The 25144-nt window shown below is 36.5% G+C and overlaps 1 protein-coding gene across 1 annotated transcript in view; it reads right to left on the reverse strand.

Annotated features, from left to right (window-relative positions):
- The window catches only part of COL24A1 (collagen type XXIV alpha 1 chain), a 364074-nt gene that overhangs the window by 266097 nt on the left and 72833 nt on the right, over positions 1-25144 (reverse strand). Inside the window, exons 12-13 of the mRNA XM_064279962.1 lie at positions 10391-10444; positions 5209-5253 (exon numbers count right to left, since the gene is read on the reverse strand). Of these exons, the coding sequence (XP_064136032.1) occupies positions 5209-5253; positions 10391-10444 (99 nt within the window). The remainder of the gene's footprint in view (positions 1-5208; positions 5254-10390; positions 10445-25144) is intronic.

A 25144-nucleotide genomic window follows, 5' to 3' on the forward strand; every position in this document is an offset into this window, starting at 1 on the left:
TAAGGTCTCCTGAAAGCATAAGACTTAAAACAACTCCTTTAATATGTTATCTTCCCCTTTATCCTCTGAAACCATGTTGGATCAATTCTCCCTTTTATGATTTCCAAATGTTAAGGAATTCTGTAAATTATATTTTTGATAATGCTGAAAATATTGCTTTTAATAACTTCTGATGCTTCTCTAGCCCCTTTTACTTAGAATCCAAATTTCTTAGGGTAGCACCCCAAGTCCTTACTTCCAGGCTTCCACCAACCTGTCCAGTCTCAACTCCTTCCATTTTCCCCATCCCCCTTCATGTCTCCCTCCCTCAGATCATATCTACTGTCACTCATCATCTGCTCCAACTCTTTGAAAATAGTTCCCACTCCTGGGATACCATTCTATCTCACTACTTTATATACTTTACTGTACTTTTCTATCTTCCTACTCTGTACGTTCTGTGAGAGCAAAGCATGTTTTATTCATCTTTTTTAATTTCTAAGAGCTAATATAATAATTGACACAAAATCCTTTTGAAATAAATGAGTATGGAATGAATACCGAAGAAAGTAATCATCTTAAAAAAATAAATTTAAAATTGTGATTTCCAGAACTCTATCTCCCAACGTAACAGAGTATTTCTAACAGCCTACATATACGTAATACAAATTTCAGGATGGAAAATATGGGATCTTTACCTCTGGATGAGTCCTAAAGTCTGTGAAATATAGCTAGGATAAATTATCTCCAACATGTTTAATCCTGAAATATATGGGACTGTGAGAGGTAAAGGGTAATACTTTCCAACTTAATAGATTCACAGTATTAATACGTCATTGCTTGTAATTCCAAATCTGTCAATAGGGAAAAATTGTTCTTACGATTACAGTGGCTAGTTTATCCAAAGTTCAGTATGCTTCAAACTTCATAGTTTTAAAACTTATGATGGGCTCAAAAAATACAACAAACATCTGTTTAAAAATTATATGGTGATAAACCATGCAAGTATGGAAGAAGATAACTTACATACAAACAAAAAAATCTTTCTTGGTGTTATGCTATTTTTCTCATAGATAATATAATATTCTTAACTTTTGTTTCAGTAAGTATATCACTGTGCATAATCTGGCATCTTTAGATGAGTGCACTTTGGATGCATAATAACCTATTTTACTTTTTAGTGACTGTAAAAGAAAATCACATAATAGTATTAGGAGGTATCGAAAAACACATACATTATAAAGGACTTAGTAAAATAGAGAACTAAAAAGTAAAAAGTGAATGGTTTGGCTACAGAAATGTCCAAGAAACACCAAGAATTTTGTGGCATGCCACAAGGTGTATGGCAAATCCTATTCCTGAAAAATCACAGCCTTCTGAAAGTGATCTGTGATAGCTGAAAAACACAGTTTTCAGTTTCATAAAGGTTACCTGAAAGTCCTTCAACATTCCCTATCTACCACACTCCTGAAGTATGAGAAGATGGAGCAGAAAGAAGAAATGCTTTCAAGCATGGGAGCTTAGCTGACGGTGCCTGGGATATATAGCACCAGAGGTAGAAGAGCCTCCCAATGGCTATAAGTAATAAAGAACTTTGAGTGAAAGTTAGTCAAGAAATAGACCCAAAGGACAGATTCTTTATATAAAAACAGTAGCCACCAACCAATTAATAAGAATTCATATGAGTGTATTGTGAGAAGGACTGTAAGTTCTGCATTGGGCTTTTCAACCATACCCATCCACACTCACAGGCAATAATCACTGTCACTAGCATAACTAAGAAAACAAGTGACAACAATCAACTGCATGGAAAAAAATACTTTAGAGAAAGCAGCATTGTCTCTTGTCAGAAACTATACCTGCTGGAAGGGAACACCTGAGAGACAAAGCAGAGGCTTCAGTTCTGGGCAAGCAAACTGCTTACTATGAAATATAAAAATTCTTCATAATCTTTCTTAACTACCTTCAATTCTGCTCATCTCCTTCCATCCTGCTCCCATCTCCTCACAATTCCTGGGCTATAATTCCACTACTTCTCTTTCCGTTTCCCAGACATTCCATTTTCCTCTTATCTGTATATTTGTGTATAGCATTATTCTGCCTTGAGAGCCGTTGTCAAGATATAACTTAAAAGATATCTCCTTTATGAAGCCTACTCTAACTTTCAGAGATAATGTAAATTGCTCCTTTCTCAGTGGCTTTACATTTAATCCAATATACCAGTAGTCACATTGCATTACACTGTTTATTTCTCCTTCTATGCCATTGGATTTTAATGTTACAAAAACAGGAATCTTGACTTGTTCTTATTTTCAGGCCAGTGTTTGAGACACCAAATGGCTTGTGCTTGTCTAGTAACCTAAAGGTTGTCAGTTTAAGCCCACTTGGTGGCACTGTGAAACTTGAAAGACTTGGCAATCTGCTTCCATAAAGATTTAAAAAACAAACAAACAAACCCAGTGCTGTCAAGTGGATTCCGAATCACAGCGACCCTATAGGACAGAGTAGAACTGCCCTGTAGAGTTTCCAAGGAGCACCTGGTGGATTCGAACTGCTGACCCTTGGGCTAGCAGCTGTAGCACTTAACCACTGTGCCACCAGGGTTTCTGTTCCATAAAGATTACAGCCAAGAAACCCTATGGGGGCAGTTCTGTAACACATGCAGTCACCATGAGTTGGAATCAATCCCATGGTAATGGGTTTGGTTTGGTTTAGTTTGATACAAAGTACTCACATTGTTCTACTTTTAAAAAATTAATAGAGGTAATAATAATTGCTTTATCTTCTTTACAACTTGTTGAGGAACAAATCAGATATGTATGTGAAAGTACTTTGAAAGGCACCATCTATATCAATGTGAAGGAGTCCTGGTGGCACAATGATTCAGTGCTCAGCTGCTAACTCAAAGGCCGGCGGTTCAAACTCACCAGCAGCTCCACGGGAGAAAAGACCTGGTGATCTGCTCCTATAATGATTATAGACTAGGAAACTGCATGGTGCAGTTCTGCTCTATCCTATAGGGTCGCTATGAGTAGGAATCGATTCTATGACAGACAACAGCATACCAACGTGGAAGAGATGAGGACAACAAAGGTGACTGTTGGTATTATTAGCCACTTTTTTTTTTTTTTCCTGTAGAATCTCTTCCCATCTATCAAGAGGTAAGTGGAGAGAAGGGATTGGAAACCAAGTTTGTTTTTACTAGAACTATCATGTATCAGGCACTTACTAAGTCCAGGAACTAAAAGACGAATTAGAGTTAATTAGACAAAAACAGAGGTAGGTGTTTCAGGTAAACAAATGTGCAAAGACCTCGTAGCGTGGATCTTGCATGGCATCTGAGAAAGAACAGTTTTGTGGGTGCACAAAGTGTGAGTCTTCAAGTTGTAGGTAAGAACTGACCTGGCTAGATACCTTAGACCATGCTAAGAATTTTGTTCTTAAGTTTCAGATTAACAAGAGAAACTTTTGAGCTAACCAATTCAATGCTGATGAGTTAAATGAAGTATGTGTGAAGAGTATCTTTGGAGTCCAGCTCCCTTCCCTGTTTCTTTTCTTTCATCATTAATAAGGCCTCTGTCTACTACCTACAGGTTTTACCCTATTCTAGGTTCTAAGGAAAAGACAAATACTTCCTTTGTGGTAAATGAAAATAACCCGTACACAGTTTATCATAAAAGACTAAAAAAACCTTATAAGATAGAAAATATACATTTTAAGATTGGATAAGTTTTTAAAAGGTGGTATAGCACAATGGCTAGAATTTTGGACTCTGGATTTAGATCACCTGGCTTCAAATCTGGGCTCAAGCCCTTATGAGGTAAGTGGTCTTGAGTTGTTCTGGGAATTAAATGAGATAACACTTGTGACTTCCGCATAGAAAACTCTAAATGCTACCATTAGTACTATTGTGTAAGAGAAAAGTTTAAATGTCTTGGACTCACTCAGGTTCTCTGACACTAAATGCCATACTCTTGTCATCCCAAGATGGCAAGTTAAAACTTATTTTGCTGATTTTAATTTTATCCCAGTTCAAATAATTGAGCTCCTGCTTATTTGTTTGACCAAGTTGTCACCTTGTGCCTTGGGGCAGCTAAAGGTAAGGGAATATACATTGAATTTGGAGTCAGAAGATCTAAGTTCTAATTCAGGCTAAAGATATTGTGGCTATAATTTATGGCATAAAATTCTTGAATCTTACTTAGCAAGTTCTAAACTAATTTTTAAGGAAAAGTTTGCCTCTGTCCACATGTCCCACTTTTGTATGAATGTAGGTAGTTTACTATTAAGATTCTATTCTCATTACATTTCATAAAAGTATGTCAATCCTTCCATTACTTCAGCTGAATGTTAAAGCATATGGCTCTAAATTTATATAAAAAATATCTGCAATTCATATTTCTGTTATGAACCATAAACCCGGTTGAAAGAAATACATATTTATGAAGATGTATCAGAAGTAGCCGTCTGTTCATTCCAATGAAAATTCTAAAATTGATCCTTGATCATAGGGTTGCCATGAGTCAGAATCAACTCAATGGCAACGGGTTTTGATTTTGGTATCCTTGATCATCAGGAATCTACACATCTTGACTCCATTGTTTCAGCCTCTGCAGAATTCCTAAGTTGTACTTTGCCTACATCAGAAGTGCCAACGAAACTTAGAGGTGAATTCACTGTCTAAAAATTGATTAAGCAGACAAATAATATAGTCATTTGTACTTTCACTATAATAAACTAGATATTAAATGTTTAAAAACATTGGTGAAGTCTGGTTCCTTCCTTTGTTAAGGAAAGTTTTCCTAATGATTTATTCAGTTTGATTTCATGACCAAAGTTTACAGTTACCATGTGATTTTGTTTAGAACTATTTCTCTACAGACTGAACAGTATGGAAGACTCTCAAAGAAAGAGGCGGCTATTCTATGTCACATACTTTTGAGAAAGCTGGAGCTTGATTAAGTAATGTTTAATGAGACAGGTATAAATTTATACACAAATACAAATCTATACAAATATATTGTTGTTTTAGCTAATTGTAAAATTTAATTAAATTTTTAACCCATAATACTGGTCTGATTTGCATATCTGGTTGAAAAATACATTTGAGCAAGATTGATAGCCAACAATGATACTAAAAATTCTCTTCTAAAATTTTAAAACACATGTATCAAATATAAATTATATAATGAAATATTTATAAGAACAATGATATTTAGAGATACTTACTCTAAGTCCAGGAAATCCTGGAGGGCCAATGCTACCTACAAGTCCCTAAACAAAAGAAATGGGAAAATTGGTTAAATATGACTGAGGAACAGCTTAGAGAGTCCCAAATACTAAGAATATTTTCTGAAGATGAAGACAAAAATCTCTAGGAAAGAACATATTAAATTTTACCTTCTATAATACCTAACTTCTGAAATTTTCCTGCTCTTATGCATCTTCCTAAGAAGTGCAAATCCGTGGTGGCAGTTTATGTTCCTTAAAAGTCCTTGGCTGCCTGCTTTTGGATGCTAGGTCTACCATCTAGCCTAGGACATAAATTTCTCTGTGCCTGCTATGTATCTAAGAAAGGAAGCAAGTTCCATTAGTAATCAACATTATAGACTTAACTAGCCTATAAATATTGTATGAAAAGACAGTTGGTCAGCATATAGGGTTAGAACATTTTCACACTGTTAAAAATACTACTAACTCTTTAGAAGTACATTATTTAAATTCTCCAAATTTAAGTTCAGCTCTTTTACTTCATCATTTTTTCCTTTTCCTTTAGCTACTTGATGTGAAAGAGCAAGTTTCAGAGTCTCTTCTGACATTCATTTAGGTCTTTTCTTTCTCTTCTGTCTTTTTAATGACCTCTTGCTTTCTTCATGTATGATGTCCTTGATGTCATTCCACACCTCATCTGGTCTTCGGTCATTAGTGTTCAAGGTGTCAAATCTATTCTTGAGATGGTCTCTAAATTCAGGTGGGATATGCTCAGGTCGTACTTTGGCTCTCATGGACTTGTTCTTATTTTCTTCAGTTTCAACTTGAACTTGCATATGAGTAACTGATGACCTGTTCTGCAGTTAGCCCCTGGCCTTGTTCTGACTGTTATTGAGCTTTTCCATTTTCTCTTTCCACAGATGTAGTCAATTTGATTTCTGTGTATTCCATCTGGTGAGGTCGACGTGTATAGTCGTCGTTCATGTTGGTGAAAAAAATACCTGCGATGAAGAAGCCATTGGTCTTGCAAAATTCAATCATGCACTGTCCGACAGTATTTCTATCACCAAGGCCATATTTACCAACTACGGATCCTTCTTCTTTGTTTCCAGCTTTCACATTACAATCATCAGCAATTATCGGTCCATCTGGATTTCATATTCCATCAATTTCAGACTACAGAAGATGGTAAAAATCTTTAATTTCTTCATATTTGGACTTAGTGGTTGGTGCATAAATTTGAATAATAGTTGTATTAACTGGTCTTCCTTGTAGGTGTGTGGATATTATCCTGTCACTGACAGCATTGTACTTCAGGATAGATCTTGAAATGTTCTTTTTGATGATGAATGCAAGGCCATTTCTCTTCAAGTTATCATTCCCAGCATAGCAGACCACATGACTGTCAAATTCAAAATGATCAATACCACTCCTTTTCAGCTCACTAATGCCTAGGATATTGATGTTACTGTTTCATTTCATTTTTGATGATTTTGAATTTTCCTAGATTCATACTTCATACATTTCCTGTTCCTATTATTAATGGAGGTTTTCAGCTGTTTCTTCTCATTTTGAGTCATGCCATATCAGCAAATGAAAGTCTTGAAGGCTTGACTCCACCCACATCATTAAGGTCAGCTCTACTTTGAGGAGGCAGCTCTTCTCCAGTCATATTTTGAATACCTTCCAACCTGAGGGGCTCATCTTCTGGCACTGTATCAGACAATGTTCCACTGCTATTCATAAGGTTTTCACTGACTAATTCTTTTCAGAAGTAGACCCCTGGGTCCTTCTTCCTAGTCCATCTTAGTCTGGAAGCTCAGATGAAACCTGTGTACCATGAGTGACTCTGCTGTTATTTGAATACTGGTGGCATAGCTTCCAGTATCACAGCACCACACAAGCCTCCACAGTATGACAAACTGACAGACACATGGGGGTAGCTAAAGCAAAAAGAAAAAATGATGAAGTAAAAGAGCTGAAGATTTCAAAGGGCAGCTCGAGAAGACAAATTATTATGATGACATGTGCAAAAACCTGGAGAAAGAAAACCAAAAGGGAAGAACATGCTCAGTATTTCTCAAGCTGAATGAACTGAAGAGAAAATTCAAGCCTAGAGATGGAATATTGAAGAATTCTAAGGGGAAAATATTAAATGACACAGGAAGCATTGAAAGAAGATGGAAGGAATACACAGAGCCACTATACCAAAAACAGTTGGTGGAGGTTCAGCCATTTCAGGAAGTAACATATTATTAGGAACCAATGGTACTGAAGGAAGAAGTCCAAGCTACACTGAAGGCACTGGTGAAAAATAAGGCTCTGGGAATCGATGGAATATCAATTGAGATGTTTCAACAAACGGATGTAGTGCTGGAAGTACCCACTCATCTATGCCAAGAAACCCGGAAGACAGCTACCTGCCCAACCGATTGGAAAAGATCTATATTTATGCCTATTCCCAAGAAAGGTGATCCTATCGAATGTGGAAATTATCGAACAATATCATTAATATCAGATGCAAGTAAAATTTTGCTGAAGATCATCCAAAAGCTCCTACAGCAGTATATTGACAGGGAACTACCACATATTCAAGCTGGATTTAGAAGAGGATGTGGAATCAGAATTATCATTGCTGATGTCAGATGGATCCTGGCTGAAAGCAGAGAAAACCAGTAAGATGTTTACCTGTGTTTTATTGACTATGCTAAGGCATTCAACTGTGTGGATCATAACAAATTATGGATAACATTGTGGAGAATGGGAATTCCGGAACACTTCATTGTGCCCATGAGGAATCTATACATGGATCAAGAGGCAGTTGTTCAGACAGAACAAGAGGATACGGCGTGGTGGTTTAAAGTCAGGAAAGCTGAGGGTCAGGGTTGTATCCTTTCACCATACCTATTCAATCCGTATGCTGAGCAAATAATCCGAGAAGGTGGACTACACAAGGAAGAACAGGACATCAGGATTGGAGGAAGATTCATTAACAACCTGCGTTACGCAGATGACACGACCTTGCTTGCTGATTGTAAAGAGGACTTGAAGCTCTTACTGTTGAAGATCAAAGACCACAGCTTTCAGTATGAATTACACCTCAACATAATGAAAACAAAAATCCTCACAATTGGATCAATAAACAACATCATGATATATGGAGAAAAGATTGAGGTTGTCAAGGCCTTCATTTTACTTGAATCCACAATTAACACCCATAGAAGCAGTAGTCAAGAAATCAAAAGAAACATCGCATTGGGCAAATCTGCTGCAAAAAACCTCTTTAAAATGTCACAAAGATGTCGCCTTGAGGACTAAGGCGCACCTGACTCAAGCCATGGTGTTTCCAATTGCTTCATGTGCATGTGAAAGCTGGACAATGAACAAGGAAGGCCAAAGAAGAATTGATACCTTTGAATTGTGGTGTTGGCGAAGAATACTGAATACACCATGACTGCCAAAAGAACAAACAAATCAGTCCTGAAGAAGTACAATCGGTACGCTCATTAGAAGCAAGGATGGCAAGAATACATCTCACATACTTTGGACGTGTTGTCAGGAAGGATCAGTCCCTGGAGAAGGATATTATGCTTGATAGAGGGTCAGCGAAAAAGAGGAAGGCCTTCAATGAGATGATTGACACAGTGGCTACGACAGTGGGCTCAAGCGTAGCAATAATTGTGAGGATGGTGCAGGACTGGGCAGTGTTTCGTTCTGTTGTGCATAGGATCACTATGAGTCAGAACCAACTCAATGGCACCCAGCAACAACAACAACAAATTTCACTTTCCTCGTTTGAAAAATAGGAACAATAATATTTTCATTGTCATAAATATCCCAATAAAAAGTATATCATATGTATATAAAAGGTTTTGAAATTTTTATAAAACATTATATAAATGTAAAAAACTACCAACATTGTTAAATTATGTATACAAATTTAAGATTTTTAATTATCAACATTAACTTTTCCAGTTGATTTGTGATGGATCTTTTCAACTCATTTTCCTTATAAATAGTCTTTAAGATAATTCATCTTCCTCTCCAAAAACCTCTTCAGGTAATACTGTATCATATTTTAAATGAAGAACATATTTCAAAAGGAAACTTTTAAATATTGCAGACAATAATATTTAAACCCTAACAGGCTTCATGTATATTTAACTGACAAAAAAATTAAACAACACAGCCTCACACTAGGCACTCAAGTCCATGAATAGTATTAAAGAGAAAACTAAATAATACTTACTTTATTATGCTTAGAATGGGAAGCTCCCCAAAATCACGGGCAAGAAAAGGACAGTAAACATTCTACTTAAAATGTCATTAAAGCTTTAAATAGCTTCTTTGGAAATCTGTTCTACTCTTATCTGTCATGTCTTATAACAAATAAAACTTCATTTAAATTCACTGAGTTAGCTAATGTAGTTATAATTTGGAAAGAAAAATGAAACTATCTTTAAATACTTAAACATTAAATCCTAGTGATTTTCATATGTCTAAAAATAGGAACTGTTCCTAATTTAGTCGGCAAGGACTTTTGTGGTTGATTCTAGTTCACCTTAAAATCTTACAAAAAGAATGTGTGTACGGCACAGATGGGAGCAGGGAGTGACTGGATGTCCTTTGAGGGAAAAAGGGGAGATATTTCTACCTAGTATCAAATAATAGTAGTTCATCAACATTATTTAACAATATAATTAAACAAATTTTAGAATGGTAACTCTCCCCCTAATTTGAACAGTGACAGCTGAACAATCCCAAAATAGATGGCTTCATTACAAAACGCTAAAAAATTAGAAGCTCAGTGACCAGTCTGAGTCCAAAAGAGCAATCACTGAGGACACAATTTTTACATGAGGCTGGTTAGTACTTTCATGTGCATGAAAGGCTTCCGTCTTGCCCCAAAAACATTTGTCAGTTTTGTGATCCTTTGGTTCTAATATTTTATTTAAATAGTTACATTTAATGTGGTTAAAGTAATTAATTTTATGATTGTCTTTCAATGCAGATTTTTATCCAAAACATTTTTGGCTCATTTCCAGTGTTGGAAAATCATAAATTAGAGTTTGCACAGTGGTTCAAAACTATCTGTCAATTAGTGCTTATTCACAGATCATGGTAATGAGGCTGGTACATGCAGTTACTATGGAATGTGAATGATGTTTTACGCAAGATTGGACTATCACACCATACTCACAGGACTGCCATCAGGACCAGCAGGGCCTCTGTCTCCAAAGTCACCTGGAAAGCCCTGGCACAGAGAAATGGGAAGAATGCTCTTAAAGCCAAAATACATAAATAATCCACTGATTTCTGAAAAAGAACTGAGTAATAGAAAATATTTATATCCTAACTCGAGCTGTAATATAAAATGGTATATTTTTGCATAATACTTTATTATTTCTGTATTTCATAAAAATTATTTTATATGCCATGTAATATATTTTTTTATATAAAGAAAGATAAGTTGGAGAACACAGAAACTTGTTGATTACTATAAAAAAAATCGCTGAATGCATGGGAACATAACCAAAATTTCTGGCTGACCAATCCATTAGTGTCTCCATTATTTCATGCTATTTGTATACCAAGACCACAAGGAACGAAATGGCTAATGTTATTAAGCACTTATCATATATTAACGGTTTACTATACATTATTATATATAAACTATCTCATTTAATCTTTACAACAGATCTATTTGATAGGTATTAATATTATCATCATATGATCAATCATATGGTCTACTATTCCAGGAATGACAAACAGAAATGGCATCTCATTCATTGTCAAAAAGAACATTTCAAGATCTATTCTGAAGTACAACGTAAGTGATAGGATAATATCCATATGTCTAGAAAGAAGACCAGTTAATACGACTATTATTCAAATTTCACACACCAACCATTAAGGCCAAGGATGAAGAAATTGAAACTTTTTACCAACTTCTGCACTCTGAAATTGATCAAACATGCAATCACGATGCATTGATAATTACTGGCAATTGCAATGCAAAAGTAGGGGAAAAAAAAGAAGGATCAGTAGTTGGAAAATAGGGCCTTGGTGATACAAATGATGACAGAGATTGCATGATACAATTTTGCAAAATCAATAACTTATTCACTGCAAATGCCTGTTCAACAACATAAAGGGCGACTATGCACATGGACCTTACTGGGTAGAATACACAGCAATCAAATAGACTACATCTATGGCAAGAGACTTAGAGAGCTCAATATCATCAGTCAGAACAAGGGCAGGGGCTGGCTGTGGGATGGACCATCAATTGCTCATACACAAGTTCAAGTTGAAGCTGAAAGATATTAAAACAAGTCCATTGGGCCCAAAATATGACCTTGAGTACATCCCACCTAAATTTAGAAGCCATTTCAAGAACAGATTTGATGCACTGAACACTAATGACCAAAGACCAGATAAGCTGTGGGATGACATCAAGGACATCATAATGAAAAAAGCGAAAGGTCACTAAAAAAAACAGGAACAAAAGAAAAGACCAAAACGGATGTCAGAAGAGACTCTGAAACTTGCTCCTGTATGTATAGCAGCTAAAGTGAAGGGAAGGGATGATGAAGAAAAATAGCTGTACAGAAGATTTCAAAGGATGACTCAAGAAAACAAACTAAAATATAATGAAATGTGCAAAGACCTGGAGTTAGAAAACCAAAAGGGAAGAACACACTTGGCATTTCTCAAGCTGAAGGAACTGAAGAAAAAATTCAAGCCTCGAGCTGCAATTTTGAAGGATTCTATAGGGTCACTACGAGTCAGAATTGACTTAATTGTAGTGGATACGGGCAACATATTGAACAATGCAGGAAAGCATCAAAAGAGATAGAAGGAATACACAGAGTCACTATACCAAAAACAACTGGTTGACGTTCAACCATTTCAGGAGGTAGCATATGATAAAGAACTGATAGTATTGAAGAAAGAAGTCCAAGCTGCACTGAAGGCATTGATGAAAAACAAGTCACCAGGAAATGACAGAATAACAATTGAGGTGTTTCAACAAATGGTTGCAATGCTGGAAGCGTCATTCATCTATGCCAAGAAATTTGGAAGACAGCTACCTGGCCAACCAACTGGAAGAGATTCATATTTGTGCCCATTCCAAAAAAAGGCGGTCCAAGAGAATGCAGAAATTATCAAACAATATCATTAATATTACATGCAAGTAAAATTTTGCTGAAGATAATTCAAAAACAGTTGCAGCAGTACATCAACAAGAACTGCCAAAAATTCAAGCTGGATTTACAAAAGGATGTGGAACAAGGGATATAACTGCTGATGTCAGATGGATCTTGGCTGAAAACAGAGAATACAGAAAGGTGTTTACCTGTGTTTTACTGACTATACAAAAGCATTCAACTGTGTGGATCATAACAAATAATGGATAAATCGTGAAGAATGGGAATTCCGGAACACTTAATTGTGCTCGTGAGGAACCTGTACGTACACTAAGAGGTAGTTGTTTGAATAGAACAAGGGGATACTATGTGGTTTAAAATCAGGAAAGATGTGCATCAGGGTTGGGATATGTCCTTCCAATGTACTTGTTCAATCTATATGCTGAGCAAATAATTTGACAAGCTGGACTATATGAAGAATGCGGCATCAAGACTGGAGGAAGACCCATTGACAAAGGGCAATATGAAGATGACCCAACATTGCTTCCTGGAAGGGAAGATGACTTGAAGCACTTGCTGATGGAGATCAAAGCCTATAGCCTTCAGTGTGGATTACATGTCAACACAAAGGAAACAGAAACCCTCATGACTGGATGGATAAGCAACATCATGATAAATGGAGACAATACTGAAGTTGTTAAGGATTTCATTTTACCTGGATCCACAATCAACTCCCATGGAAGCAACAGTCAAGAAATTAAATGATGCATTGCATTGGGCAAATCTGCTGCAAAAGATCTTTTTCAAGTGTTAAAAAGCAAAGACGTCACTTTGAGGACTAAAGTGCACCTGACCCAAACGATGGTATTTTCAATGTATGTGAAAGCTGGACAATGAGAAAGCAAGACTGAAGAATTCGTGTCTTTGAATTATGGTGTTGGTGAAGAAATCTGAATATATCATGGACTTCAAGAAGAATAAATCTGTCTTGGAAGAAGTACAGCACTAATGCTCCTCAGAAGTGAGGATGGCGAGACTTCATCCCAGGTACTTTGGACATTTTACTAGGCGAGATCAGTCCCTGGAGAAGGACACCATGCTTGGTATAGTATATGGTCAGCAAAAAAGCTGACAAGATGGATGGACACAGTATCTGTGACAGTGGGCTCAAACACAGCAATGTTTGTGAGGATGGTGCAGGACCTGGCATGTATCATTCTGTTGTACATAGGGTCGGATCGAAGGCACCTTACTACAATATTATCCTCACTCTGCAGTTGAGGAAATTAAAGCACAGAGAAATTAAGTCACTTGTACTAGATTAGACAACAAGTGATTGGAGGGACTGAAATTTGAATGGAGGCAGTCTTGATTCCAGAGTCCATGCTCTTTACTACTCTGCTACACTAAATACTTCAATTCGTTATTCAAGATAGAACATGTAAAAAAAAAAAAAAAAAAAAAAAGTCCTTGAAGTACAATTCTATTGGAGAAAGACACGTGGTACATAAATAATGGAAAAGTAAAACTTGGCAACACTGAAAATCTTGCTTCACAAATATCTATTATGAATTCTATTCTGTAAAAGTATGAAGAAAAGTAAAACACTTTCTCATTATAAATTCTATTGTAAAATATTTCATTTACTCCCTTTTACTTTATATCTTAATGTTTTTCTGTAAAGAATTGCTATCTGATTTAAACTTTAAAACTCATTTTTAAAGGCTAACTTATAAAACGGCTTATTAGACTTACTATTACACTTTAATAACTTCCACTTAAAAAAAATCGTAAGAGCAACAAAAATAAAAGTATATCTTTATATTATTATAATCTTTTTAGGTAAGCCAGTATTAAATACTGTATGTTTAACAGACTGCCAGAAATCACTGGTTCACGAGTACGAACGTGAATGAACTGTTTAAAAGATGGTTTAACAATGGAAAAAAATGATGTTTCTAAAACATTGTTAACTTGTACTAGAAGCACAGCTTCTCTTATTCTGTTCTCACAAAATAATGTACAAACCATGTGTGTAGTCAAACATATTGTAGCCATACCCCCTTCAAAGTCAGTTGAAGTTCAGGCAGGTGTTTTGCTTTCATTGCTCTTGGAAGTCAAATTCTGTTGTCAACAAGCTTACGAATCTACATCATTCCATTCAGTCTCACCTAAGATGAGTATATGAAAGTATTCATGATGTACAGGTAATGGAAAGGGTAGAGGAAAAATACTGTAATGAATCTGAAACATTACAGATGACTGATTTTTTAGATAGATCATACGTAAGATTTCTCTTTATCATTTTGCAGAGAAATAATAAAAATGGAGGACATATTGCATAATTCCATTAATGTGAAATGTCCAGAACAGGCAAATTTATAGAGATAGAAAGATTAGTGGTTTCCTAGGACTGGGGGCAAGGGGTTGAGGGGAAACAGGGAGTGACTGATAATGGTACAGGGTTTCTTTTCCAGGTGATGAACATGTTCTAAAATTAGTAGTGATAGCTGCACAACTCTGAGTACTAAAAACCACTGAACTGTGTACATAAAAAGCATGAATTTTATTGTATGTGAATTATATCTCAAAAAAACTGTTCTTAAAATAGTTAATCAGTCTGAACAAAAAGCAGGATTGTCTGAAAACACCCCTGAGGATTCCTTAGAGTTGCCCAGATAATGTGCTATTTGGGACTGATTACCCACCAACCTCCTCATCCAGTGGGAGGAGCTGTTTTCCAGCTCAACTTTCCACACAACTGGTAATTTCTCCTGACAGCAGAGGAGACTACAACTTCCACAGGTCTCAAGGTCTGTAGGTGTTGGGCAGCTGTACTTTCCAAACCCATGTTATAAATAGCTGGCACTTAAGCCCACAAAAAAAACAACAACAAAAAAGAAGGGTTGAAGTCAATAAAATAAGGCTACATTTTAAGTCTTACATGTTATAATTTATAGAACTAGTATTTAAAAAAAAATTCTCTTAAGGATTTGAGATATAAGCTATAGGCCCATAGACAAGAATAAGTAAGCAGACATTAAACGGATCTATATCAGTCCTTCTGCAAATTCTTAATGATGATAAAAAAAATTATAGAATCATCATTTAATTAAATACAACAAATATTTGACTTACTCTAAGAAGACATCTTGCTTATGATCTTGGTTTAAGAGAAGTCATTCCCAACAGATCAACAAAGAATAGAAGTCAAATTCTACTGTTATAATTTTTAAAAATACATATTTCAGGAAATTTATCCTTCTATATGAAAAAGAACGTAATAGTCATTTTTAATTATTTTTTAAGGTATATCAGGGCCATAGGGTAAATCTACATTCTAACTTCTGCCAGGATGATTAATTCTAGCTCTTTTTTAACCTTTTATCACAAAAATTCTGGGACATTTTAGAAATTAATTGATCACAATCCAGGCAAACTGAAGAATGATCTCAACTCATTCCAGAGTATTCCTAATAGCTTAGTGTTAGCTACCTAAGACAGTAATTCAGTCACCAATGTCTATTTCCTAAAAAACTTGGCTGCTAACCAAAAAGGTCAGCAGTTTGAATCCGCCAGTTCCTCCTTGGAAACCCTATAGGGTTCTACTCTGTCCTATGAGTCGGAATCAACTCAATGACAACGGGTTTTTTATTTATATAAAAAAACCCCAGTGCTCTCGAGCCGATTCTGACTTATAGTGACCCTGTAGGACAGAGTAGAACTGCCCCATAGAGTTTCCAAGGGGAGCCTGGCAGATTTGAACTTAACCACTGCGCCACCAGGGTTTCCATATAAACCTGAGTTTCCTATTATAAGAGTTAAGGATGCATTTCTCTCTTCTTCTAAAAATACCATCATTATAATCAATATTTTTTCTAAGGAAAAGAAAAAAAAAGCAAAACTAAGCTCTCTCAGGCCCTATAGTAGTTTATATAGTTAAAATTTGTCTGTATTGACAATTAGTTCCCAGAAAAAAGCCATAGAATCGTATTTATTATTAAGGTATACAATATTCTGTAAATAATAACTATATATGAATTTACACAGAATAGTTTCCTTCAGGGCCATCACTAACATTTCCAGGGTCCTGAACAAGAACACAAATGAGATCCACATACCATATATATTAATATTTAAAAGTGATAAATTATGAAAAATAGATTAAATATGTACCCAACTACCTTGACAGATATACTTCCTAAGGAAAAAAATAAAAAATACACATACAATTATGGTTTTTAAATATCTGAAAGTCAGTAAAATATCAAAAAAAATGAATTTAATTATTTTTGTGTATGTCTGAGAGTCTAATGATTGGCCAGTGACATCTGGTTAAATAATGAAATAAATATATACATGTATAACTCATAAATCAGGCACCTCAGAAGACAGGCTTGGCGATCTGCTTCTAAAAGGTCATGGCCTTGAAAACCCTAAGGAGCAGCTTTACTTTGCACACATGGGGTCGCTATGAGTCAAAATTGACTTGACAGCAACTAACAACAACAAATAACTCAAATTATTGCCCATTGTTTCCATAAAATTTATTTATCTTGCTTTCATTTCACAGAAGTATCAATAATATTACAATCAAGAATTTCACATACTTTGTGTTTTACTGGTAATAATGTTCTATTAGCTAAATTTTCTTGAATCACTGTAGTTTTTAGGTATTTTTTAATTAATATAAATTTGGAGAAACTTTGTTCTGTTAAGATAGTAAAAGTTAATTTGTCAATAAAATTCTTAATGCGATAATTAGATTCAGAAAAGAACCATGAATTTCACATATTAAGTACAAACACTGTAATAGGGTCAAAAATAATAGGGTCACATAAGATAAATTACATTATCACAAAAAATATTGTAAAATAATTTCATTCTATAAATTGCTATCACTTATGTTTTGATGTTTTCTCTTCTTGAATCACTCACTTTGGGCAAAGTCGACATAACATGCCTTAAGGACACTCAGGCAGCGCTGTGGAGAGGTAGGTCCCCATGGGGAAGAAATGAGGCCTTTCACCAACAACCAGCACCAACTTGGCCAGCCAGTAAGTAAGCCACCTTAGAAGCACATCCTCCAGCCATAGTCAGACCTTCAGATGACTGTAGCCCTGGCCAGAATCTTGAGTCTAACCTCATGAGAAACTCTGAGCTAGAACCACCCAACTGAGCCATTTCTAAATTCCTGACCCACTTAAATTATGAAAAATAATACAGACTCATTGTTATTTTAAACCACTCATTTTGGAGTAATTTGTTATACAGAAGTAAATAACTAATACACAGTCACAAGAGTCGATGTCTAGGATTACAGGTTATGCCCTGACAGTGCTAAGTGCTGGATCCTGAGTGACACAGAAACTTATGTATTTTTTAATAAATTTATTGTACTTGTTTGTGATATGCAGAGCCCTCTAAAGTACAGAGCCCAAAGCAAGTATCTCTCTTTACTGAGTCTAAGTAAAGGGCACGGTGGACAAATCCCATCTTCCTTGCTAACTGGGGGTAAGGATCAGTATGAATCCAATTCCCTACATGTGGAAATGGATTCAGTCCTCACTTTCCGCTTCTCCATCCTTGTCACCAGCTGCTCACATGGCACTTTTTCTCTGATCCCAGCCACCAAGAACTAGGCCATAACTCACATGTTAGAAAAATACCTTATTTCAGACTGCCGAGAAGGCAGACACCAGTACCTGCTGGCTCTCACTGCCCTTGTGGGGCCATTCATTCAATGGAACAACTCATAGAATCTCATTGAGAGTGTACCATACATCATGGATTGAACTGTGTCTCCCAAAGAGTCTGTCAATTTGGTTAGGCCATGATTACCAGTATTGTGTGACTATCCACCATTCTGTCATCTGATGTGATTTCCCTATGCGTTGTAAATCCTATCACTGTGATGTAATGAGTTGGATTAGTGGCAGTTATATTGATGAGATCTACAAGATTAGACAGTGTTTTAAGCTAATCTCTTTTGAGATATAAAAGAGAGAAGGGAGCAGAGAGACACAAGGACCTCATACCACCAAGAAAGCAGTGCCAGGAGCAGAGCGCATCCTTTGGACCTGAGGTTCCTGGGCTGAGATGCTCCCAGACCATGGGAAGACTGACGACAAAGACCTTCCCCCAGAGCTGACAGAGAGAGAAAGCTGGTGCCCTGAATTCGGACTTCTAGCCTACTGGACTGTAAGAGAATAAACCTCTCTTTGTTAGAGCCATCCACTTGTGGTATGTCTGTTATAGCAGCACTAGGTGATTAAGACACCATAGTTATAGCTAAAGCTTTATTACAACCAGAAAGGATACAAACAAAGAGAGACACAGGGTGGGGTCTGGGAGGGATCATGGCATGAAACGTCCATGTCCCAAAGTGGGATATGCTACCCTCTCCTGTGCTTTGTCACCAACCAGGAAGCTCCATCTTCACCTCAGGATTCAAGGCAATTATTAGCCTCACAAAGAAGCCATGATAGATTATGTCATGTCTCATGATGCTTAATCAGCACATTGGGCCTCCAGGTGGTCCCTCTTGGCTTGGTCAACCCCCATTCATTAGCAACAGGTGTTGGTATTGCTAGAAAGAACAGAGAAAAGCCAACTTGCTCTCTGCAAGGTGATTCCACACCTCAAAGGTAGTTATCAAACACTGTAGTTATCAAACACTGTAGTTACCAAACACTGATATCAAAAGAAGTATTCTAGACTTGTTACACCTGGATAAATTTGTTAATATTTTAGACCACTCAAAGATGCTATGTTTGGTTGTTATTGTTAGGCACCATTGAGTCGATTCCAACTCATAGCAGCCCTATGTACAACAGAATGAAACACTGTCCTGTCTTGCGCCATCCTTGCCATCTTTATTAGGTTTGAGACCACTGTTGCAGCCACTGTGTCAATCCATCTTATCAAGGGTCTTCCCCTTTTTTGCTGACCCTCTACTTTACCAAGCATGAAGTCCTTCTCCAGGGACTGATCCCTTCTGTATTTGGTAGTATGTCTAAATAGCTTGACACAGTGGAAAACCCCTTGCTTAGACAGTCTAGTAAAATGATGTTTCCTCTAGTTCTACAAAAGAATTAGAAAAATAATGCATGTAAAATAATTACAAAAATATGAAGCTCAAAATAATCATAAAATACCAATGACTACATTTATAGAAATTTTTGAAAAAAGCAATGCAAAATTCCTTCATTAAAGACTACAGTTAACCATGAATATATTTTGTTCTTGCCAGAGTATGGTTTACAGACAATATATTCAATCTAAAGTAGAGATAAAAAACTATAATAGAAAGTTTATACACTAAACAGACAACACTGATGATAACAGAAACTCAACTTTTTCCAAGACTAAGCAATGACAAGAGAAACATTAAAAACACTAGGATTAGAAATACTAAAATAACATTTACAAGTCACTTCTATACATGACTACAGGTAACCAAGAAATTCTGGTATTTGAAAATCCTTCAGAATGAAACAAGATCACCGTAGGAAAAGGCTAGAGTATAAAGTACTCTGAAATTGTACAGTCTCTGTACCCTTCTTTTCCTCACAGTTAGGACAATCTTGTCCATATTTCAGGGGTCAAATCAGTCCTGAAAGTTAAATAATTCCAAACTTAGGCAGAAATTTAAGAAGTTCTATGCACAAATGGTTAAACACCTGGCTACCAGCCAAAAAGTTGATGGTTTGAACTCACCCAGAGGTGCCTGAGAAGACACATTTTGTGATCTGCTTCTGAAAGGTCACAGCTTGGAAAACCCTTGGAGCAGTTCTACTCTGCACACATAAGGTCACCATAAGTCAGAATCAACTTGATGGCAACTGACAACATCAGGCCAATTCTCAGAGGCCCACCCACTGAAAACCTAGCTGTGTCCTGGGCCTGAGTTCTCATGATCCAATTCCTGCCTTGTTCTTAAAACTTAGTTACTATCTTGTACCACATTCTGGGAACTGGAATCTGCCATATCCTTGTGTCCAATATCCAGTTTTGATACACTACATCATGTTCTACCCCAGTGATAAGGACCCTACCTTATTCTTGCCATTTTTCCTCAGAGAATACAATCTCTGAACCTAACATAGGCTAGTTCCCATTTGTACTTACATTCCTGATTTGATAACTATAGGGCTTTCTGAGGTTTCTCTTATGTTATATACCCTGAAAATAATAGCACAAGACATGTTCACCTATGGGTGTTGTACCTCTATGAAATGCTCTGCCTGGACTTACCAGCTGTAGCTCATTGGGGGTCCCTCTTCTCAGTACCTGTTCCAACCCTATGGGTAGGTTTAATCCAAAGTCCTGGCCTCTTCCATACATCATGTCATGCTATACTTAGCCAAATATAGTTACTACAGACTCTGCTCAGTAAAGTAGAATTGAGAAAATCTATTTTTCCTAAAAGAGGCACAACTACTCACAAATTAATGACAATTTTTTCATAATGTTCTAACAATCATAGTACTTTCTGTATGACCTAACTAGCTTTTTCTGGGACAAATAAAAAACTGTCTCCAAATTCTTCATAAAATGTACGTATCTGAGACACTTTTCTATGCAATACGTATTTAAGACTGTCTTCGGCCAAGGATAGAAACTAATAACAGATGTCAAAACAGAAGGACTTTATATTCTGAAATTGTAACACTGGCGTTAGAAGCCAAAATACAGTTTGCTTTAAATAGACTCTTCTAGCTTAAAGCTGTATGAAAAAAAGGAGACACTCCTTCTATAGTTAGAAAAGTAAACATCTCTGTAGTTAGGGTGTTATTTTGCCCATCATTCTAAAGGATGTACTATTTTTGTTTTCATAGGAAAAACACTGAGCATAGTTTTGCTCTTTGTCAAACTTTAAATGTAACATGATTTGATTATTTATACTCTACTCCGATGGGTTAGAAAAAACTCTTTGAAAACAGTCTATATTTTGACAAAAGTTTTATAGGTATTGTGGAGAGTCAATCCCACATCCAATTCCATGTTTATCTTCCATTGCAGCAAGTGAGTTCTGCCATAAATTATTTAGGTCCTTGGACTGTGGAGTCATATAAATTTACATGGCCAATTTAGTACAAAAAAAAAAAGGACTACTTATGAAATGAATCTGAGATTCCTGTAAAATGCTTATTAAAGCAGCTAAAGAACTTTCTGATTGTAGCATCCCTGACTCTAGTTGATTCCAAAGAAAAGTGATTCAAAAGAATGCTGAAATTGTCAAACAATATCATAAATATCACATGCAAATAAAATTTTGTTGAAGATAATTCAAAAATGGCTTCAGCAGTACATCGATGGGGAACAGCCAGAAATTCAAGCCAGATTCAGAAAAGGATGGGGAATGAGGGATATCACTGCTGATGTCCAATGGATCTTGGCTAAAAGTAGAAAATACCAGAAAGATGTTTAGCTGTGTTTTAAAGACTCTGCAAAGACACTGAACTGTGTGAATCATAATAAATTATGGATAACATTGTGAAGAATAGGAATTCCAGAACACTTAATTGTGCGCATGTGGAACCTGTACATACATCAAAAGAGGGTCGTTTGAGCAGAACAAGGGGATACTGAGTGGTTTAAAATCAGGAAAGGTGTGCGTCGGGATTGTATACTTTCACCATACTTATTCAATCTGTATGCTGAACAAATAATCCCAGAAGCTGGACTACTTGGAGAAGAATGGGGCATCAGGATTGGAGGAAGGCTCATTAACAATGTGTGATATGCAGATGACACAAACTTGTTCATTGAAAGTGAAGAGGACTTGAAGCACTTACTGATGAAGATCAAAGACTACAGCCTTCAGAATGGATTACACTACAACATAAAGCAAACAAAAATCGTCACAACTGGACCAATGAGTAACATCATGATAAACAGAGAAAATAATAGAAGTTGCCAAGGACTTCTTTTTACTTGGATCCAAAATCAATGCCCATGGAAGCAGCAGTCAAGAAATCAAATGATGTATTGCACTGAGCAAATGTGCTGCAAAAGACCTCTTTTAAGTATTGAAAAGCAAAGACATCACTTCGAGGACTAAGTTTCGCCTGATCCAAGCCATGATATTTTCATTCGCCTCATATTCATGCAAAAGCTGGACAATGAATAAGGAAGACCAAAGAATTGATGTCTTTGAATTACAGTGTGGGTGAAGAATATTGACTATACCATGGACTGCGAGAAGAATGAACATCTCTGTCTTGGAAGAAGTACAGCCAGAGTGCCCCTTGGAAAAGAGGATGCCAAGTCTTCTTCTCATGTACTTTGGACATGTTTCAGGATTGACCAGTCCCTGGAGAAGGACATTAGAGGGTCAGTGAAAAAGAGTAAGATCCTCAATGAGATGGATTGACACAGTAGCTGGAACAATGGGCTCAAACATAGCAACAATTTTGAGGATGGTGCAGGACCGGGCAGTATTTTGTTCTTTTATACATAGGGCCACTATGAGTCGGGACTGACTCAACAGCACCTAAAAACAACAACAACAGAGCCTCACAAACGTTCTCTAGTATTAACTGGCAATAAGGATTCTGACCCAATTGTGACATGTTGGAGGCACAGGAGGGGTGAGACAAGAACTGTAATACTTCAGTATCCAAAAGCATAAGAACATGCATAATTACATAAGTTCTTTAAAAATAATTATAAAAAATAATTATAGTTCAGATAAAATAGACTTTAAAACAAAATCCACTATAAAAGACAAAGAAGGACACTATATAATGATTAAAGGGACAATCCATCATGAATACTTAACCATAATAAACATCAACACACCCAATGACAGGGATCCAAAATACATAAAACAAACTCTAACAGCACTGAAAAGAGAAAATGACAGTTCCACGATAATAGTAGGAGACTTCAACACACCACTATCAGTAAAGGACAGAACATCTAGAAAGAAACTCAGCAAAGGCACAGAAGAGCTAAAGAGCGCAATCAGCTCACTTGAACTTCATAGACATATATAGAACACTCCACCCAACAGCTACAAAGTACACATTCTTTCCTAATGCACATGGAACATTCTCCAGAATAGACCACATCTTAGGCCACAGGGCAAACCCTCAACAAAATCAAAACATTGAGATAATACAAAATATCTTCTCTGACCACAATGCCATCAAACAACAGGAAGAGAAAGGGGGAAAAAAAATCAATTGTGTGGAAACCGATTGACACCTTGCTTAAAAACCACCGGGTAGGAGGCGGGGCCAAGATGGCTGACTAGGTAGAAGATACCTCGGATCCCTCTTGCAATAAAGACTCAGAAAAACAAGTGAATCGATCACATACATGACAATCTACGAACCCTGACCATCAAACACAGATCTAAAGAGTTGACCTGAGTGACAGAGACTGAGAACGAACAACCACGGGGAAGCAGCGACTGTTTTCGGAGCCTGGAGCCAGTGTCCCAGTCAGGAAACCTTGGCACTGGGAGGACAGGAACCATTCCCGAAAACAACTCATCAGACATGGAAGGGACTGGACAATGGGTTGGAGAGAGATGCTGATGAAGAGTGAGCTACTTGTATCAGGTGGACACTTGAGACTGTGTTGGCATCTCCTGTCTGGAGGGGAGATAGGAGGGTAGAGAGGGTTAGAAACTGGCAAAATTGTCACGAAAGGAGAGACTGGAAGGAGGGAGCAGGCTGACTCATTAGGGAGAGAGTAAGTGGGAGTATGGAGTAAGGTGTGTATAAGCTTATATGTGACAGACTGACCTGACTTGTAAACTTTAATTTAAAGCTCAATAAAAATTATTAAAAAAAAAAAGAGTAACCTAATGAAAGGATAGTGTAAAACACAGTCCCTCATGTAGTTTACTAGAACAAGAAGATAAAAGGATAAATTGATGCATTAAAAAAACAAAACAAAACACTATGTAATAGAAGAAATCAGAGATGGAATCAAAAAACCCCTAGAATCAAATGCGAATGAAAACACATTATACCAAAACCTTTGGGATACAGCAAAGGCAGTCCTCAGAGGTCAATTTATAGCAATAGATGCACACATCAAAAAAGAAGGGACAAAATCAAAACATTAAGTACACAACTTGAACAAATAGAAAGAGAACAGAAAAAGAAGCCCACAGCTACCAGAAGAAAGGAAATAATAAAGATCAGAGCAGAAATAAATGAAAAAGCGAATAGAAAAACAATAGAAAAAAATCAACAAAACCAAAAGTTGGTTCTTTGAAAGGAAGAGGACAAAAATAACCCAAAAAAGAGGAATGAAATGGGAGACATTACAACAGACCCAACTGAAATAAAAAGGATCATAACAGAGTATTATGAAAAACTATACTCCAACAAATTTGAAAAACTAGAGGAACTGGATGAATTTCTAGAAAAACACTACTTACCCAAAATAACACAAAATGATGTTGGAAATCTGAACAGACCCTTAACAAGATAAGACATTGAAAAGGTTAAAAAAAAATCCTTGGCCCAGATAGCTTTACTGTGGAATTCTACCAAACATTCAGAGAACAGCTTACACCAGTACTACTCAAACTATTTCAGAAGAGAAAGGGAAGCGATACTTCCAAATTCATCCTATGAAGCCAGCGTTAAGTGCGATACCAAAACCAGGCAAAGACACCACAATAAAGAAAATTACAGACCAATATCTCTCGTGAACATAGATGTAAAAATTCTCAACAAAATTCTAGCCAATAGAATTCAACATCATATCAAAAAAATAATACACCACGACCAAGTAGGATTCATACCAGGTATGCAAGGATGGTCCAACATTAGAAA

This window comes from Loxodonta africana, chromosome 3, assembly GCF_030014295.1.
Source record: "Loxodonta africana isolate mLoxAfr1 chromosome 3, mLoxAfr1.hap2, whole genome shotgun sequence".
In the NCBI taxonomy this organism is placed as follows: Eukaryota; Metazoa; Chordata; class Mammalia; order Proboscidea; family Elephantidae; genus Loxodonta; species Loxodonta africana.